This window comes from Epargyreus clarus, unplaced genomic scaffold, assembly GCF_041222505.1.
Source record: "Epargyreus clarus isolate Ecla_fem2 unplaced genomic scaffold, WU_Ecla_fem_2.2 ptg000015l, whole genome shotgun sequence".
NCBI lineage: Eukaryota > Metazoa > Arthropoda > Insecta > Lepidoptera > Hesperiidae > Epargyreus > Epargyreus clarus.
The window spans coordinates 5,542,350-5,563,921 of record NW_027332223.1 but is presented as its reverse complement, the minus strand read 5'-3'; the positions used below and the strand labels follow the sequence as shown (position 1 = coordinate 5,563,921).

Genomic DNA, 21,572 nt, shown 5'->3' with positions numbered 1-21,572 from the left:
TAGGGCCGCCCATATTGCATTTATTGTATCGTATCTCATATGCTCAGACGAAACATCAAATTGTGTTAATTAAAAACCTCATTTTTAACTGGTTTCGCTGGTCATTATAATATTTAAGCTGATTTTTTTTTACCAAATTATTAAATCCTTATGTTACTTTCTCTATTTTAGTTACTAAAAATAGATGACGCTGAATACAATTAAGGCTGCGATTGTATTTTAATTGGGTTGTTCCATTATACGGCATTTCCGTGTTCCTTCCGATCCGTTATCGGATCGTCTAATATTGGCTCTAAAGGTTAGTCGGAAGCAAATGAGTATATAAAAGACGAAATGTCAGGCCTCTCGTAATGTCAAATCACCATTTCTTGTGAACATCTGCAATATAACTTCTAGTAACTAGTGTTACAATGTTTATAACATGACTACTAACACAGATCTAAATCGGCAGAGTGTGCCCAATAAGAACGCGATACGAGAGCTCGCACAATTCGAATCGCACGAAAAAAGTAATTGCCACGATTTTGATAGGATTAAAAATACCCACTACTAACTATTCTCTTAACAACACGTAGGTACTTCCTGGCTTCCGTAGAAACTATTTTTTTAGTCACGTCTACTGTTTTGAAGTAGATTGGTATACATATGATGGATTTTGTTAATTTTTGTCAATTTGTGTACCTACACACTTGAGCCCTTGTCCCTGTACTTCCGGGACTTCCGTCTTCCATCGGAGATCCCGGAGATCTCCAACAAGCGTTGAGGATGGCCACCGGGGGGTTTAAGTGCCGTAAAAATCCCACATAACACGGCGCTGCTCCCACGTCGTCGGTTTCGTCGTCGAAGGTTTCCCCCTCGATAAAAAAAGGTACTTGAGCCCTTGAAACACCTACAAGGACAACTATACCAAAGTTTTCGGCTAGTTTTCGGCTCGTAGGCTTACTTAGGTATATATCCATGGCACAAATACGACTCTAGAAGCGCAGTCGTAGATGTAATAATATCTGCAGTCAGTAGCTTATCTGCAAAAGTGTTTAAAATGCTGTAATGTTTACTGAAAGTTCATCTTTTCACTTTATCGTTATCATTGTATTATTAGTATAAAGTATAGATAAAATTGAAAGTATTCACGATATGAGTGTAATATGAGCACAAAATGTTTCGCCAGGCGTCATACCGTATAACAAACAATCCTAATAAATTCCGTCTAGAAATGTCAAAGACTACATTGTAAGTGTTAACTTGACGTTTATTTTTATAAGATTAGCAATCGGTCTTGCAGTTCACCTGATGTTAAGAAGTGACTAGGACGTCTGTAGTTCCGGGACCAGAATAGGGCTACGGTATCCCCTGCCTGTCGTAAGAGGCGACTAAAAGGGGGTTTCCGGGGTTGCGGACGGCAAGAGTGGGAGCTCGAACCGCCCGGCCAGCAACCCCGGGATGGACGGCGGTATGTGTGGTCTCATACCGTCGTGAACACCAGATGGTGTGGTGAGTTTCAAGCTCACCTGGGCGGAGCCCGACGGGGCAACGCGCCAAGTGGACTCCGGTTGCGTTCCGTTGGAGATCCCGGAGTCCTCTACGCAGCGCCGAGGACGGCCACCGGGGGGGTTTTAGTGCGGTAAGAATCCCACATAACCCCGTGTCGCTCCCACGGCATAGGGTACCTTTTGAAGGTTTCCCCCTCGTCAACAAAAAAAAAAAAAAAAAAAAGGACGTCTGACCACCTCCATGATTTGTTTCCAGTTTCTTTTACTGATAACACTAGGTATAGCTCGTCAATAGTTACCAAAGAAGTAAATTCGGTTGACAAAAGAGAAAAACGTGGTGTTTTATCCTTTCGTATTTCTATAGCGGTATATATGTAGATAAATCTTATAGGCTTTAACACTACAGGGAACTTATCCAAAGTGCCCTTACGCGTTTTACCAATTCAATGTTTACCTATTCAATGTTTTGCCTACTAGATCGAAATTTGACAATTTCTGCCTACTAGAAATTGTAAATTTCGATCGTTGGTAGACAAAAACTGATAAATTTATTAGATATCGGTCGTTAGTCAGCGTTTCGGTTTCTTTATATAATTCTTTGGTTAGAGCTATGCTCAACCTTTTTCATTCAAAGGGGCGACCTGCGCCCAGTTGTGAGACAATAATAAGTTGGGACACTTATTTAAGGATTATGTACAGAAACCTTATGCATTCTTACACAAATTTCCTTAGACTTAACCATTACCATTAAAGCCATACCAATTATTGTTTAATGTGCACATAAAATCGAAAAATCTGAAATTGATGCATGTCTTGATTTCGAATCTACACAGGAATCTCCAGTGTCCCAATATTCATACTACTAGATTATCACGATTCAGAAATAATGTAATTAACTAAATATATATATAACAGAAAGATTCATACGATAGAATTTTCCCTGTAGGTGACAAATACAAAAACGTAGATCCAACCCGAAATAGAACAGGTAGTTACTTTGAAATGTATTTGTCAGTTTTTACGCTGAAACTTCATTTGCATATCTATTTTGGAATCGAATCCGAGTCTGACGTAGGTTCAATTTATTAACTGTACCTTATAATCCTCAAATTCTAATAACCTTTTAACAACTATAGACACTGTCAAATAAAGTAACAAAGCACTTAAAGATATCTGTAAAATGAAAAAACATATGTTTCGACATTCATACGATAATTTAACCAACAGTTATGTCTCAGTTTTATATCCTATATTCAACGGCATGTATGCTATAATTAATAAACTTTTGATGCCTAACTTTTAAAGCTTAAAACTTAAACGCGGGAAAAGCTGTAGGCGGAGAGCTTATGAAAAATGTTTTCTAGAATAGAAACCTCTAGTTTCATAATATTAATATGTATTTCAGTTGAAAACGCAATATGCACAACATATCTATACAATACAGGGAAATTACTGCACGATGTATCATACCGATTTACATACATACGTGACATTACTCGTGGCATAAGTGGATGTGTAACAACTCTGATCCAGACTCTTGGAATGGTTTCAACGCCCTACAGGAAAGGACGGATTCTATGTATAACGTGTACATAGCTCGGTTATATAAGAACCCCTAGGCCGAGGTTAGATTCTCGAAGAGTAGGTCGGGGCGGCCTCCCGTCGGTCCCGGGGGCTCAGGCGAGGTAGGGGGTTGCTTCAATGCTTTATCCTTATACTTATACGTGTACTGCAATGTTAATAGGAGGTCGTCTCACTATTTGCGGGTTCGCAGGGATCTACAATTAGGTCGTAAAGCAACAGTACCCTTACCAGGAGTTTTTACGTTTCGACAAATATGACTGTTTTGGTATTTGTTTACGTATTGGCCCATAGGATTTTTTAGTTCGGACACAATCCACTAGGGGCGCTGATTGGAATTTGTATGGGCGAATACGTAAACAAATACCAAAACAGTCATATTTGTCGAAACGTAAAAACTCCTGGTAAGGGTACAGATAGTACCAACGGACTCAATTGAACGAGTAATTGTTTCTTGTAGTGCAAGCGCTGCTGATATTGTAATTGTAATACGGTGTGGCTTACGTTTCACGTGTCGGTACAAATATTATAATTATAGTAAATATTTATGTATTATTCTGTAGCGAAACAGATGACATTGCAGTATGTAGTTTCTATTAATTAATGAAAAATAGTTGTCATTGTATCGAGGCGTTTGTTATTTATTTGGTTTAGGTTTTAAGTCGTAATTGATTAGATGAAATTTGAATTACATTGTAACTTATAGTTACTGGCATAGTATGTACATAATGATAGTACATGTAATAGTACTTATAATCGCGATGTAATGACTATTTCGTAAAATCATGTTCAAAGCTTTTACATTTACCGACGTCGACGTTCATAATTCTGAAATTTGCGTCACTCCATTGGATTTAGGTTTTATGCGGTTTTCCTATATTACGTAAGGAATAGAGAAAATCGTTGGCAGCGGTAAGAAGCTGTTACGCTGAATTGCCAGTGCCGCCGCCATTCGGCCGAGATAACGTTATCAGCGATAGCCTTGCTGAGGGGATTCTGTGAAGCCACATAGGATAACCTATTACTACTCGTCGTGAGCACTTCGGATCTTCGCTTAATGGTATCATACCGCTGTTAAGAATAGTTTTGTTTAGAAATTAATAAAAGATCGGCAACCTTCTACAATTCTGTACGATAAGGAAAGAAAACCAAGTACTTAGATGTACCTGGAGTACTTGATATGTATTTCGCACCTCGGTGCTCCATTAACATTCGTATAGAGAGTCCAACATCATATTCAATACCTTGGTATAGCGTAGCATGTCTAGCGCTGTAGCCCGGTCTTTCTGTATCCGCGTCACTGAAATGAAAAGAGGTCGGTCGTGTTCACGCCAGCCATCACGCACCCGGCCAACAATGAAGAGCGGCGCGCGTTGCCAGTGCTATATTCAACATATTACACACATAATAATCTGTGTGCAGATAGACGGCCGCGTGGTGGCGTGGTGCTTTGTAGGCGGCACGTAATGTACGCGTGGTCGCTCAGCCGACTCCATATCCATGTGTTGTCGACGCTTGGTGCGAACGGGCGTCGCACTCGATCCGCAGTGACCTCACTATGCAGGCGCCGAGCGAAACATCTAAATATGACCTAAGCGACCGAAGCGAACCTTTGTTTTTTCGCTTCATTGGAAACGTCCAAGTTTCAAGGGCTTATTACGAATTGTAACAAAACGTTTCCTCCTATCAACTTTATGTACCTACGATGATTTCGTGGTGACATTCGTAATAACGTTGCAAGTCTTATCATTATACTCCTAACGACCAAAACCGTGCGCCGTCCGCTAATTGACTCCACTTTACGTAGGTATCTAAATTTACTTGGTGCCAGCCGCTATTTAGCGCAAGTGCAATAGATGTGACACAGTTCTTGTGCGGAGTCCGCGAAGCCACTCACCACCTGACACGAAAGCAGCTGGCGACCGGCTGCTTGCGCTTGCGCACAACGAAACTCGTTTTCAAGCAGGCAGACGATTTAATACCGACGGGCCACCAACGACTCGCCGAGGAAAAAATTTGCGATTACCACCTTGAGTTAGATATGTCTAACCTATCTACCATAGATTGTGTTATCGCTTGAGTAGCAACGTCGCTATTGTTATGTAGTCAGGTAAACGTTAAAGACAAAGATATTCTCGAGTCTCATGTGCAATGCAACCGGTATTATTCTAAGAACGAGCCGCGTGAATCTTGGCTCGTTTTGTTGTCGGAGCGTATTGTTGAGTGGCTGTCCTTTGCAACGTCCGCGATCGTATTTTTCCGCCGATGTTGCGAGCAAGCAGCGTGCCCTCGCTCGGTAGTTGTTTACACGCCACGGGTAGGCAGTGGTACATAGCTAGTTATATACATAGGTAGGTAGACGCGTAGGCAGCGACGGCCGCACGGCCCGCGGCGACGGCGTCGTCGCACGACCCTGATAATTTGCTGCGCTTATGTTACTTCAACGGCTTCTTGCGACATATAGTAGCAACTTTCCTGGGTTTCTACTGCTTCCAACACGCACTCGATATGTGAGTAAATTCTTACGTACTTTTACGTCCTTTATAGTTGTAATGTTATAGGACATTTCATTTGGTTTCGTTATTACTGTGCTTCTTTAGTCTTTTACCTTGTATAGTGTAGCCATATGCAATTTACTAACATCGCCGAACGTAGTATAAAGGAAGACGTGCCAATTATTTTATATAAGTACCTTTTACATTTCTGCTATACAATACCTAATAGACTGTCACTTGCGGTTGATTTTGGGGCACCGTATGAACTCTACATATGGCCATTTGGGATATTACGACAGAGCGATACCTGTACATACTAAATCGTAAACTAAATACACCGACACCATTGATGTAATTGCAAATATAATTACCTAGTTGATTTCGGGGCATGATATTTTATGAACTCATAACTATTACATAACATATGGCCGGGATTTCGGGAAAGACTCTACATTCACACGTTACATACTAGCTAATTATTAGTAAGTTATATTTATTTATTTTAAAAATATTTACGATTTAATTATTGTTTACGTTGGTTTTAGGTTTGATGTCTCGCGAAAAAGTAGATGTTATGAAAATAAATTAATAAGTGTACGAAACATATTATTATGAAATGTATGTAGCGTTCATATACATTATGGGTACGGTGATCTGTAACGATTTAGACCCAGAATTATTTTCTAGTTAAATTATTTTATTTTATTTTATTTTAACGATATTACTTTCATGTGAAGTAACGAAAGAGATTTGATCCGCCTATGATGGGCATTGCATCCCATGAATACTTGGAAACAACTTCAAATCGGTATGGCAGAGTCATACCTTATTACAAATACATTGCTCACTCTGTGACCTAAGTTGGAACGCCATATATATCACGTACTTACTCTACGTACGTACGTACTACTCTTTAAATTAGATTAGTACACGGCAGGGGGAGCACTATTGCTATAAGATAGGTGTGGCGGTGGTGCCACACAAAGACAGGTTCTACCACCTTGAATGACCTTCGTCGACAGTTCGCTTCATAGTTTTGACGTACATCCTCTAATAATTAGGAATGTTTCGTTAAAAAATATTGGTATCTGCGTGATACTCTAACTCTGAGTTTCTTCAAGTAATTTAATTGTACCACGAAGTTGTTTATTGCTTAAAGTTTCCTGCCTACTATGTTTGTTTTAAGTAACAGATTTTTCCGATGGACCTATATTACCTGCAGAAGATATTTTTTTTGTTCATAACGTCGTAATCTGATTTTGACTGTGAAGTTAAACTCTTATTGGATCATTATTAATTGGTTTATTGAAAAACATGTTTGGTAAGGTAGTGTTGTGTATTAGGTATAGTACTCTATTTGGATTTGTACTCAATATTTATTATTAATGACATTTCATAATAATCTTATATATAAAATTTTCGTGTCACAAAGTTAGTTACCGTACTCCTCCGAAACGGCTTTACCGATGTTCACCAAATTTTATATGCATATTCAGCAGGTCTGAGAATCGGTTACTATATATTTTTCATGCCCCTATGTGATAAGGGTTGTTCACCCTTAACAATTTTTATTCATATTGCAACACAACGTTTGCCGGGTCAGCTAGTATTATATAAAAAGGCAAGAAATGAACTTAACTTTAACACCTAAATATTTCACAATGTTACATTTTTGTATTTCCTCCTGAATCAGATTTTAGGAGTAGGTATTTCGATCGTAGGTACATAATATACTTTTTGTTTAGTAACAAATGCTGCTATTAAATATTAACGTTCAGTAGATACTATCTAACTAGTTGCTTAATTGTGTACATTTAACAACCAAGAAAGATGAGCGTTGTTGTGGACAGTATTCATGTTTAATGACTATAATATTGACTCATAATTGTAAATCACTGAAGTGGCTAACAAACAAGTCGGCATGACTGTGTTCATGCGCAAGTCAATCGCCGTCGGTCAACGCGAGGCGTCCATGACACCTAAACGAGCGAGCAGCACCTCTGCTATCTGGTGGTTTGATAAGGCGCATTTTATCTGGCAGCCTCGACGCGGGAGGACTGTTGTGTTTGGTATATTGCGGCTCGAGTCGGGGCGAAGTCGTCGACGCTCGCACATGTTGCGGAACGTGCAGGCGCGGGGCGCGGGGCGGGAGCGCCAGGGACGGCGTCAGGCGTCAGCACACCGGCTCGCCGGCACGCACACACGCGCAATGCTGACACGACGCCCGCGCCCGAGGAGCGTCACTGCGCCTTATCGTAGCCATCTTTAAACGAGCACGGCGCACGCCACCCGCCGCTCGGTACGAATTCCATTCGAACGGTTGCCGCGATGGTCGTCGATGGCTGCACTCCTTTCGTTGCCCGCCGGGCGCGCCGACCGAGCAGCCGCGCTCGGCGGCCACCTTCCTCAAGGTTATGATAATTACCAGTCGAACCGGTGACATGTTCGCAAATGCGACTCATCATATTAAAATCCTACCTCTCTATATTGAAATAGGTTGTCTACGGGCATTTAGTTAATGTATTTATTTGGACATGTCTAGGACAGTTGGAGGACATTCGTTCATGGTAGAATTTGATTAACTGTGTCGGTAACCCCAGTCGAGTCAGGTGGCATTCCTAGCAGGGGTTTGGTAACAATCATCTGTACGATATCGATCCCGGGAGGAAAGCGTAGGTCGTTATCCCGTCGCCTCCGCCGCCGTGTCGACTGCTCTAGCGGCGGTTCCGTAAATTCCATGCCAGAGGCTGTCGGACGGGCGATAAAGGAAAACTGCCTACGTAGCCGGCCCCTGCTCGGGTCGGGCGGAGTGTGGTGTTGCGCGCGTCTATATATAGCGCATGTTGGCTGGTGCCGCTGCGGACCGCGACCGCGCCCGCCGCCGTCGCCGCCGCACACCGCGCCGTCGACGGCCGCCGACGAAAGGTCAATTGGCGCGCAAATTATTTGCGTCGCAAAATCCACAACGTCGCTGCACCATCCCACTGCCACAATAAGCTCTATATTATTAGCCGGTAGATAACGTGCCATCTATCTGCCGTTTTATGTCTTCGATTTGCTCAGATGAACTACATGTCGTTACAGATTAACACGATGACGATGAGTTACACAATCACATGTCCATACGAGCCGTGCGATTTTAAATTTTGCCTTATTATTGCATCAGCATGGATACAGGAAAACTTCTTCTAATAATCGTAACTAATGTATAATTAATATAAAAAATAATCAGAAAGTAAATACTAAATAGACATATTACAGCGAAATAAAAAAAAATATTACGTCCTTACACTACACAGAACACTTGTACTTATGCGTACATAAGTTCTTTGCCAAAAATCAAAGTATTTTAATGCAGAGTAGACATTGAACGTCCATAAATTAGCACCGCTTTGCGAAGTGTTTCGTTTATGGCGAAGTATCGGCACTAGAAACCCCGTAACACGTCTTGTATTTTTAGTTTTAAACGTATCCAATCAGTTTATGCCTAACAAATTGGTGTGTTTTGAATATACCTATTGTGTTAATTCTTTTTTTTTATAATATAGGAGTAGCAGACAAGCATGCAGTCCACCTGATGGTAAGTGGCTACTGCCGCCCATGGACATCAGTTTTCAACCCCAGATAGGATTAGATCACTTCTTACTGGCATTGCATTTGATATTTTTTCATTCAATGTTTGTCCTACTATATGAGCGATCTTAAATTAGTGGTCAGCATACCACTAGTAGTCCGTGGCGACACTAGAATTTTATTAGTTTACAAAGTTTTAATCGAACTACTACTCATGCTGGCTAACAATCTTAAATTCTTATGAACCTATATTAAACTACACTACCAAATACTTGGCGGTCTATAGAGACAGGTGTGTTAAAGGGTCCATTATGATGAACAGGTTAAGAACCCTTGTAGTACACCATGACAACTACAATGTAGATCTTCTTATTTTATAATCGTGTCTGCATTCAGTTGCTAGCCTTCCAACAAGTTCTTTAGCAATGTGGAAGGAACAAGTTACGTGTAATATCCATCCTTGTAGGAGCAATGGCGTGCCTTATCGAAGCAATGTTCAGCCAATAAAGACAAATTCTTATAAAAAGTCCTCGGCTTTCATTGCTTTGTACGACGCTTTGGTGGACGCTTACCCTTACCCCTCAAACAATGCCAATAATTCAACAATAGTGGTCGCTCGTCTGTAAGTAACGTACGAATCCTTACTTCAAAGTACATTGACGCTTTAATCAGTTATCTTTCGCAAGACGGTGAAGAAAACGAGCGTTGTATAGATTCTCCGACAACGCTCCCTTTTAAATAGAGCTATTTAATGCAATTATTCTAAGAGTCGTTGACAATGCTTCCACCTGGTCAAGTTTGCACTGTATCTTTATTTGAATTAAATCTTCTCATAATTTTAATTTCATGGAGACTAAATTTTATTATTGTTTAGGTCATTAATTAAGTGCGTATGTACTACATATCTTTAAACTAGGATCGGTAACCTACGTAATACAGAAACTCTTCGCGGCAAACAAGAAACGAAAATTTAATTACCCGTCACGTAAATCTTTGTTCTCGCCGAGAATCGAACCCGGGAACGAATAGTACCTGAATCTACCACTTGGTCTTATCACGATCAACTTATTGTTTTCGTATTGACTTTAGAATTTTATTATACATGTTATGACGTGCTACTGTCACCTTTCGACCAATATCAGAGGTAGGTAGACAAAATACCGGTAAGCGGGCGGGTAACAAATGAAAGCAAAAGTATCGCGTCCTCCATAACTCCAAATAACTCGATATGGTCGATCCAATGGGGGAGTCGAACTTGAAAGAGACGAGAGTGAAAGGAATATTATTTAATTGTATATTCCAGTTGATATGGCATCAATCCGGATATCAATCTGTGACACATCTAGTTTATCCCGAGTTTACTGTATATCTTATAAAGTTTGTTTATTTATGTAGAGTTTTAGTTTTAACGTCAGTTGTCGTGTGTCGCATTTACCACATAAAGATAGTTTGTTACTGTCTTCGCTGTTAAGTAAACCTCACATGTAGAGTTGCGAATTGCTTTCAGCTTGGTAAACGTGCTTCTATTTTTGTATTCCTTGTGACAAATAAACACGCGGGCGTCACCCGCAACGCAGACAGGCGTGCGAACACTGCAAACGCCGTTGTTTAGGTAGGTAGAGACGTGGTAGAGTCGACATCCCTGCATCCCCGGGCATCGCCGGCTGTGCCGCTCTATAAATACACAGCAGGTGTGGTGAGCGAGCGGGGGACGAGGGGCGCGCGGGGCGGGGGCATCCGCCTCTGCAGCGCTCGAAACCGCTCACAACGGCCAACGGACCTTAGCGACGCCATATCGATTGCGAGGGCTCCCCCTGCGGCGCGCCGCCTCCATTGTACTCGGGTTGGGATGCCTTCTCCGGTCGTTTCCTGCCGCGTCGAGTTGTCTGCGTCGCCGGGTCGCACCCTCGTCCCATCAGGACGTCCGCCAGCTGGTCCACTCCACTACAATCGATGTAGCTTCCCGCGCTTACCGCTGTACCGCACTCGTCCAACCAGCTCATTAATATTAATAGCGGTTCAGGACTCATAAGAATACGTTGCTGTCGACGTCGATAACATTGTTAGTACTTTCTTAGTACAATCTTCAGATGTTACATAATATGTAAATAACTTCGTAGACAGATCATGTTGGCAGGGTTACTTGAACCAGATGAAAGAGAGATTACATATTCCTTAAAAGTTTGTAAGGATTCCTAGTTTGTAGAAATCTAGACAGAACGGTGGATAGAAGTTTGTATTAAATATCAGATGGTGTATATTTATGCTGATATAACACAAGATTACTACAAAGTTCAAGCATTCATGGCATAACAATAAACTGTTGGTGATGGCCAAAAATAACAGTATAATTAAACTAAAACTAATTATAATTGAACTCAATGTGGATTTCATTATCATAATTGTAACACACACATATCATTACATAATAACATAAATAGAAATTGAGTGTAGGTATTACATACAATATGTCACAGGCCATTTTTAAAACGAATGTCTTTTCTTTAGAAAGTATATATCTCTACCTAGTATTCTAATAATTATGCTAATTGTAATAGTACATACAGTTAAAGACAATTAGAATTGTCTGTCTGGATTGGTCTTCTAAACCAATTACCACAGGACTTTACAAAAGAACATAAACAATACTGTAGTACTAAGCATAAGGAAGAAATATGTATTATTCCCTGGGGTTAAGCAAAATATTGGTATATACCTACGTGGGTAGAGCAGGAACGGATGTGCGTAAATTATAAATTTAAATACCGCCGGCGAAAGATATATCAACAATCTTAACGAGTATCTATCTACTTAAGTATTGTTGCTTAATATTTCTACATAAACTCTATTATGAGATCTTGAGAGGTGGTAGAACGAGTATGGTTCGACCGGGGAGGTGTCACCGGCACACCTATTTCTAGCGTGAAGCAGTTCTTACCTTGGACGGTTTCGATGGACGGGTGTGGATGACAGCTGACTTACTTATAACTTATAAATTAGTACGCTGAAATCGCACAATTACAGTTATCGGAGTAGAACTCCTGTTCTATATGGAATTTGTTAGATGTCCATGACGGCAGTGATCACTTACCATCAGGTGCCCGTGTGCTCGGTTTCAACTTCATCTTATAAAAGTCATGAACGGTTACCATAAAAACCACAACTAAACCAAATTATCAAATTAAAACAAATAATGCTTTGAAATCTATTTGGTGTCCAGGATGCTACAGTCACATCGACAAAGATTTCATATATACGCCAACATTCATTGACATTTAATTCGCGTCGACGTGTATTAAAACCTAAATGAAAACCAATTTCCTGTGCACTTAACAGGTACATCAATTAGTAGGTACCTACTTAACCTGCGCCGCACCATAATTATTGCCTAAGCATATCTATCTACCTATCTCTACAAGGGAATCAGTTTTCGTGACTTCTTAAAATGCCTACTTTTTCTATTAAAGTTATGGTATAAGGTACAAAGTAAATATCAAAACAAAAGAATTTAATTTTGGTGTTAAGATATCTAAGAATCTTCAGTTGGTAAACACCATTGAGTTCTGCCAAGTTCAAAATAGTTAAGATAATAGAAAAGTACAGAAGATGTCTACTTAAATTTTGCACACAAAAAGTTGCCATTTCGGCATCCATTTGAATGTTACATTTTAAAGCTATTTCTGCTATTTCTCAGATAATTATACCTACAGCTAAAGGTTAAGGTTTATCATTGACATTGAAACTATATGTAGGCACGCATGTATTGGATATTATCGAATGGTCTCACCTTTTGAGCTCTTCTATTGTCCAAGACGTTCCACAATAAGTTAGTAACGTATATACCCCAGTAGTAGTGACCATCTAAATAGCCAAAAAACTAACTTATAACCATCATGCTAACTAAGCTTCACTATTCGTAGGTACAATATTTTCTTGAGTTTGTGCCTTTCACTGATTGCGACCCTTCCATGTGACCACTAAGTGACCGCGACGTCCCTTGCACCTCACCGCCGCCCCTCTAGGGTTCCCGACCCGACCCCCATTAAAAAAAACAATAATCTAAGCGACAATAGCCAGTCTACACTTACTCAACTCAACTCAATATCTTAATACTAGATTAAGACTGAAAATATTGTAGTGTTGTACTTAGTTGTCGAACGTATGCAATAACTACGGAAATCCTGTGCACGAAAAATAATTCTTAAATATGTATATAGGAAGGAAAAGTTTTCAACTCACACCACACAAAAGCACGTTGGTTCATTAATTGGTTGGTTTATTAATTAAACCTCTATATACTCTTATATTAAATAATACATAACAGTAATATTCAGAATTCCAACTTTATGATTAAAGCGCGCACAGCAAGTACAATTGCAGTTTAAAAGTTTATTGTTAACGGCCGAGCATCTCGCAACCTCCGTAGTATAATTGCACACATCTTGTATCCGGCAGGTAAAAAACTGGATATCCAGCGTCCAACCGAAACCGAAAAAAAGGCTTATCAGTTACCTCGACAAGAGGATATTGGTTCATCCAACTGGTGTAAAAGGATTTTACCAATAGGGGTATAGTGGGGATAATTTTTTAACGAAATTTAATGAAATAGAGCAACATATCCATTATGTCAAGTGGTCGTGGACAACTATTGTCAGCCCCTGTAATCATATCTTTATTTGTACCTTGAAGCCTAGATTTGAACTTGGCGTTTCAAGTTCATTAGTCCTAGTTAATGACGTTTCATTAAGTCGTATTAGTGTAGTTTATTTAAAAGCACCATGATTTACGATGAAGCGGTTTTAATAATAAAGGTGAAAATTGAAAAGCAAATTTCCAATGTCCTGTAACTTCTGTAAATGCAGTGATTTTCAAAGTGTGGGTCGGTGATTCTTCGGGGGTCGCAAATCTCATAAAGCTTCTTCATAAGAGCTTCGTGGGAGTCGGTAAAAAACACAACATCGACTTCGGAAATATATTTTCATAAATTTTGATGACGATTGACGATCATTTAAAAATTGCGGTACCGCTTCTGACGATTATTTTATTTACCTTTGTCCATAGAGATTATAAACAGCTTAAGTTCAATAATATTCTCAGTTACCAAGTCCAAGTTGAACGTAAGTAGTTAAGTACCTTTCGTCAGTAGTCCTTAACAGTGTGTAATTGTTTGTACTTAAAGTTAAATTACTTCGCGTTTGGATAACCGTGCAGGAAGAGGAACTTCTTGTAGTTTTTTGAAAATTAGTTAACATGTCTTAACTGAATAATACTAAATTCTAATATAAGGAATTTGGTACATACATTGATTTCTTGTGAATGACAGAGGTTACAGAAAAGTCTGTTTATTTGCCGATTACTGATACGTTGCCGGTTCTAAGGACTGTGACAGTCGCCCAATATGTAATCAGCTGGCATCCACAATTCCACACCCTTCCACTGAAACCCACGAACTACTTCTCGCTAGAAATAGGCGTAGCGCTCGTACCTTTACTTTTCTGTTACTACCTGTTCATTTTACCTACTTAAAGTTAAGAAATATATGGAGTCGAATCCTATATCCAGTCCACATTAATGTCGACTTATATTAAACGATATTGTTTCTTATAAAACAAAGATCTAGATTTAACATATAACATATATAAAATTAATATTCCAATATTTGTAGAGTAATATGCTGGTTAATTCCTAAAAGAGTCTTTGACTAAATATACTTATCATAATTATGTTTTAGAGAAGTTAATTGCAACTCGTCCTCACCTATAATGGTCTATAATAGTCTATATTACGACACAGATTGTGTGCAAAATTTCAAGCATAAGCAATAACCTCTTCTCGCAAGAGAATCCGATGCGCATGGATCGTAGAGCCTCGAATTTTATTGAAATATACCTAGATTTTATAATACTTCTGTTTGTTTTAGGAATTCGTAAATATCATTTTAATCCATGTACCCTTGTACAGTGATCCTTACAAGTTGTAAAAGTATGAATTTTAAGCTCTTGGCGCTCATAGTTTGGTAGCACTGGTGCATTTTAAGCGATTCGCAATGGTAAGCAACATCAATCGCGTTCAATTCGTTGAAGGATATTTTTCCGTATCTTGGCCCATTTCTTTAATACGTCATTGGCTGAATAAAATAACTCATTTTGAGAGCTCAATATTACTTTTAAAGGTTTTTTTATGACTATGGTTCTTGTTTATGTGCACTCAAATTTTTATCACACTATTTAGTGAAACGGAAGAACAGAGCTAGACAGGCAGAGTGAAATTATATGGGATCCGTTATTTCGCATTTAGCCTCGGAACCCCTAAACATAGATTACATTTAAAGGCAGCTTCTGAAGGAAATCTGATTTAAATGTTATGAATTTGAAATATAATGAACATTATTGTAGTAGTATCCTCTTTCTCACTCCGTTGCCATCGGAACCCTAAAAAATGAAATGTTATACTGCTGTAACATATATATGTATGTACCTACCTATTACATAAAATATCACGACGACCCGACTCGGTGGGGAGTTGTGCAAAGGATACTTCGTGTAGGTAGGCGTTTGAATGAGGAGGCTGTTTGGCCTCGTGGCCGCAGCCTGTGTGTGACGTCCCACGCCTAACATTATTAGCCGTATTTCCTGTGCTTTACTAGATACAGCTAACTAATTAAACTTCCTCTCATACACACACATATTATATCCTAACATCATTCTAAGTACATTTATTTACAGGCTACTATTTCTGTATTTGGTACGTAGACGAAAATGTTGTGTATGTCTCACGCTATAAGAGCGTCATTTATTCAACAGCAAACCGCTTTATCAGCTTATATTCATTTACTCACGCAGGCATTTTGTACCTGTGACGAAGCCTGTAGTCCTATCTATCAATCATTATAATTCGTATACATAGTAATTATACGTAAGGCGGTTGATTTATTATTTAACGTGATAAGTAATAATATAGCAGTAATTTATATAATACATTGAGTAAATAAAATAGTAGTATAAAATGGGTGATATAAAAAATGACATTTCGTATGTAGTACACATGTGCTTGGCTCGGAATAAACAACAGAAAATTCCTAAGATAACTGTTTTTAGCATTAGTCTACGGCTTTCAGTGTCAAACCAACTTAGGTTTTGATTGAATACCTACTTAAAAACTTCTAGCAACTTTCTTAATATTTAAGTTTTATTGTTTTAAACAAACTTAAATAATTTTGTTAGATCCAATTGTTGTAACTATTTATTGAATATATTGAAAAGGGAACAAGATTTTTATGCTTTAATGCTAAGGTGTGGATAAGCAGACTATGTTTCTCATTAATAGGTAATAGGTGTTAATAGCTTTTTATAGAAATAACTAATCTTCTTTAATAATCTTCTTCTTAATATCTGTAGTATACTGCCAACTTTAATGTTTTTAAAAACTGCTACACAGTTTAGATACGTTTAGAAGATTCCCATTTTATTTAGACGCTAGTGGAAGCCGTCTGCCTCGGCGGCTCCCCTTACCGCGCTCGGTGTCAAGGAGGATGAAAAACATTGGAGCATCACATCGAGCCCTCCGCACCCGTCCCGCGCCCACACGCCCTCGGGGCCGGCCGCCAGCCGCCACCGGCGCTTGCCGGTCGCCTGCCAGCCGGCCGCCTCACTCACTCTGCCGGCGACGTTCTCGCGCTTCGCACACGCGTCGGTTGCACCGCGCTGCACGCCTCCGCGCGCCCCTCGCCGCCGCGCCGCGGTTCGTCGTCTCGGAACGTTTAACCGACATCGAGCATTGTTTGTTGCAGCGGAGTATGCTACAACAGATGTCCTCGTCGCCGAGCGCGCAAGTCGGCGAGGTCGCGACTCTCGTGCGCCCTCTCGAAGGCCGACTGTGCGGCGACGTGTCTTCGGAGGCTTCCTCCGACGCAGCCGAAGATTTGGAATTGCCGCAGTGCAAGATAAGGCGGAATTACAGCTGCACTAAGTGCACCTTCTATACGCAAAATCCACGCGCGTATCTCTTACATACGCGCGACGTTCATTTTGAACGATTCAAGATCCATGACTGCCCTCATTGTATATATGCTTCGAGACACCAACAGAAACTTCAAAGACATATTAAAATGGTGCACGAAGCTACACCGCCAGCGAAAGAAATAGTTACGCCTTCTACTTCTGAGCCCGCGGCACCTGTTGAGCGAATGGAAGATATGATGGAAGAAATAGAAGAAAATGATGATATTCAAATGGATGTCGAGGAATATAACGAAGAGTCATTTGAAAATCCGCGCTTAACTGATGATTATGACAGGTCTATTGAAGAGGAAATCCCCCCAGATTTGACCAGAGACAAAAACAAGTTTTTTTCGTGCGACAAATGTAATTATGTTACTCATATTAAGGCGAGATACACGAAACATGTTAAGTATCATTCGATGCCAATGATAAAGTGTACCATGTGTGACTTCCGTACACCTTACAAATGGAATTTGGACCGTCACAATAAAAATCACGGGGGAAATGGCAACTTCCACTGTTCCGTGTGCAACTTTACTGCAGACATCAGGCAAAGTCTGACCGTTCACGAGATGAATCACCACATGCCGGTTGACGGTCAATCGGGCTCGAATCGACGGCGCAACCGAGTGGGTGCTAGTGACATGTTATTGGCGGACGAGGTCGCAAGCATGAATGCGATGATCACCAAGGAGGAAGAGGAAAGCGGGGACTCGCGCTCCTCATACTCAGCTTCGGTGAGTGTCACCGCGATAAGTGCGGGGGGCCGCGCCTAGGGCGGCCGCAGTGGCCGGTGACGTCACGCCGCTGTTATCACGCCGGCTCCTGTGTGATTGCACTCATTTCCACACGGCCCCTTACGCACTCCGCTTACTTGCATGAACGCATGTCCACCTCTTACTGCTTGCATTGCATGAATTCTGATGTCCAAACTACTATTCATGTCACCTAGTTAACTTGATAATCGTATTCATTTATAATAGTGTAGATAATTAGCATATATAGGTATAGAATATTATTTTAGTAGATATTTACAAACACACATGTAATACAAAATTCTACACAGTAAGAATCTTATTAGTGGATCTCTAGGCACACACGGCAATTAAATCTAGGTATTCCTCTGATGAATATAACACTTATATGTTTCTGATTACCTATATAACATCGTTTTTAATTTTGACCTACCCTTTTGGCCAACATATAATAAGTATTTATTAATCTTGGATGCAGCCAACACAGTTGATTTGTTTCCAATTAGAGAAACGTAATATACGTTTTATTTCATTCGTTCTACAGCCTATTTTTCCGTGCATCGTATCGTAACCGTATGCATCTTTTTAACATTCGTATTTTAGGATTTGAATTCCGCGGGGTATGAATGCCATAATCGTATGTCGGATAGAAAGAGCACTTACAAATATTCTTTATCCGATTCTCTTTTGTCTTTAATGATCTTTTATAAAAAATAAAAATTGTGCTTAGATACCAATATATTGGTAGTACACGTTTTAATTAATTCATTATATCCTTAATATTAGGTACTTGGTAGATGAAGGATTTTTTTCTATTTTGCATTTGTTTTACAAATTGTGCAAGAAGTATATCATAAACATACCTACACGACTCTCATTACCAAAACGCACTGGAGAAATGTGGTGAGCTCCAGTGTTAACCCAGTCGTGAGAGATTCGTGCCCAGTAGTTGGGCTTATAAATGATAGTAGCCATATAATTTCATTTTGTTATATTAATGAATAAGTACTTATTTACTACAATTAAATTAATTAAACTATTATGAAAGTAAATATAATTACATTATTCATTTAAGTAGGTAGGTATGCACTAAAATTGAAAAGTTCGAACATTCCTTTTATACTGCGAAAAAATCATACACAAAAATTTATTAAGTTTATTGTATATTATGTCTGTTAAAAGCTCGTAATAATCTGGCTAATTTTAATATCTAAAATCTAAATTTTAATATCTAAATTTTTAAGATTCACTCACAGTAACAAGGTTAAAAAAAACATGATTAAAATGATTGTAATTTGAAATGTGAAAAAGGATACAACATTAGTTTTAATCTGACGTTCACTTATTGCAAAACATTCTATTTTTTTTTTTTAATTTCAATTATTACCTGGTTTATTTTTCTTGTACACGAAATACTTGCTCAAATATGGAGTAAGTTTGAATTAACAATGGATAGTTTCGTAAATTTTCTATTTAATTTTACGATAAAATTAGCCAGACTTATTATTTATTAATTTAATTTTTAAGTAGGTATCCATGCATTATTATTTAAACCATATAATTATACTAATCCATAAATTTATTCAATTCCAGGATATGGGTGTTCAATACGCGGATCGAGAGATGATTGCATGTAACAGCGATTCAAACGATGCAACTTCTTCGGAAGTTACAAACAGAAAAGATGACACACAAAAAGTGCAAAATCAACAGCACATGCCTAACTCTACATCGGAAGGTGTTAAACAACAAAAACAGAACAAGAAACCACCGAGACCCATTCCCCAACTTATACCCTTAAACACGTCAACCCCAACTCAAACTAAGTCCACCGGGGAACCACCAGCGAAGAAATTCAAAGAGTCACCGACAGGTAACATGACAGATTTAAGTACTAAGAAGTTTGACCATTTACCAGTTGACATTACCTTAATACCGGTCAATAACGCATCACTAAAAGATACTGTTGTAAGAAAGAAGAATGAGTCGTCATTTTTCGATCGACTCAAAGAAAGATTGTTAACAGAAACTGGCGAAGAAGGTTCCTTGATATGCAAAAACTGCGGATTTGAAAGCAAATGTTTATCTGAACATTCTGTGCACGAAAAAAATTGCACGCCACAGGGAAATCGAATACTAACAAATGCTTTGCTTCCAACCTTAAGTTCAACGCGTTGCCAAAACTGCAGGCATAGGTGTAAGTCCAGTGCAGACTTATATATACACATGCAAAGTTGCGGCAAGAGTGAAGCTGCATCTAGTGAACAAAATTCTGAATCATTAAATCAAGACAGTAATGAAACAGTGACTTTAAATGAAGAGAAAGAATCAGAACCCCATCCAATGGAAAACGTTGTTTTTGTTTGGAACAACATCAATCAGGAAAGCCATAAATTTGATACTCCACTTGATATTAGTATTAACGATGATTCCACTCTACCAGAAATTAGCAGAAACTTTGATCTTGAAATTATAGATGACAATGAGGGAATGAACTTGTCACCTAGTCAAGCTTTGGGAAAAAAAGTCTTTAAATGTCCACATTGCATGTTTTGGGCTTCAACTGCGTCAAGATTTCACGTCCATATAGTAGGCCATTTAAATAAGAAACCATTTGAATGTTCGCTATGTAAATACAAATCGAATTGGAGATGGGATATAACAAAACATATTAAGCTTAAGACTGCAAGAGATCCTTATCACGCAGAAGCTAAAGTACATATGACGGATGAGACAGGTAGAAGAAATTACACAAAGTACAACAAATTTTTAGCGATGCCCATTACAAATGAAAACGGAGAAAATGAGTTTCATTACATAGACCCAAATACTTCCTTGGACACGACCTTAGAAGACGACTCTTATATTGAAAATAATAAATCAATGAATTTAACTTTGGAAATACATCCACTTAATCTGCAAACTCAACATAACGACCATAAGAATGATATATTAGATGGGCGAAACCACGACATGAAAAAACCTAAAAAGACATTGTGGAAATGTAAAAAGTGTAATTACAAGTAAGTTTTTTTGTCTTAGATATGTAATTTTTTCTACTACTACAAATATTTTTTTGTAAAGTACTTTTTAAATTTCTGTCAGTCCAATTAATATACTACCACGAGTAGTGCGTAACATATGAGTATAAACATTTCCTGGGTTTAAAATGAAATAAAAGTTTAGTGAGTTATAGAAATACACGAAATTTTGTTGCAAAAATATTAAAGGAATTAATATTGCAAATGAGTCACTAGAGAACTACAATATTGTTAATGCCACGAGACACTTTCGAGTTTAAAATTATTATACTTGGTATAACGAATAGCTCATGATAAAAATATATTATTTTCAGGGATTCATCACGAGAAGCACTATTGGAGCATGTTCGGGAACATTCTAAACAGGAAGATCTAAAACCTCATCCTAATTCGAAGAGGCCTGAAAACGCCCCGGATCCCGCAGAGTTAGCGTACAGATGTGGTCATTGTAATCAGTTATCTAACTGGAAACATGTTATACAGGTAAACTATTAGATTATCCTCTGTCCAATGGCTGCCAACATAAGTATTGTTATATAAATCATTGTATTGAACTTGGTAGTAAAACATGTATTCAATACATAAAAGGTTCAAACGTTAAGCACTATCGCCTTGACCGTTCTTTCCAAAAAGCTAA

The 21,572-nt window shown here is 38.9% G+C and overlaps 2 protein-coding genes across 3 annotated transcripts in view; both read left to right on the top strand.

The window, feature by feature from the left end:
- LOC140747680 (protein phosphatase 1L) overlaps positions 1-21,572 on the top strand; it is a 238,542-nt gene that overhangs the window by 82,708 nt on the left and 134,262 nt on the right. The gene's annotated exons all lie outside the window — the stretch shown is intronic.
- The window catches only part of LOC140747675 (uncharacterized), a 37,668-nt gene that overhangs the window by 12,214 nt on the left and 3,882 nt on the right, over positions 1-21,572 (top strand). The window contains exons 2-4 of one of the 2 annotated variants that reach the window (XM_073080207.1): positions 16,929-17,876; positions 19,488-20,917; positions 21,250-21,418. In XM_073080207.1, coding sequence (XP_072936308.1) covers positions 16,929-17,876; positions 19,488-20,917; positions 21,250-21,418 — 2,547 coding nt within the window. The remainder of the gene's footprint in view (positions 1-16,928; positions 17,877-19,487; positions 20,918-21,249; positions 21,419-21,572) is intronic. The other variant, XM_073080208.1, reaches the window with a different exon arrangement.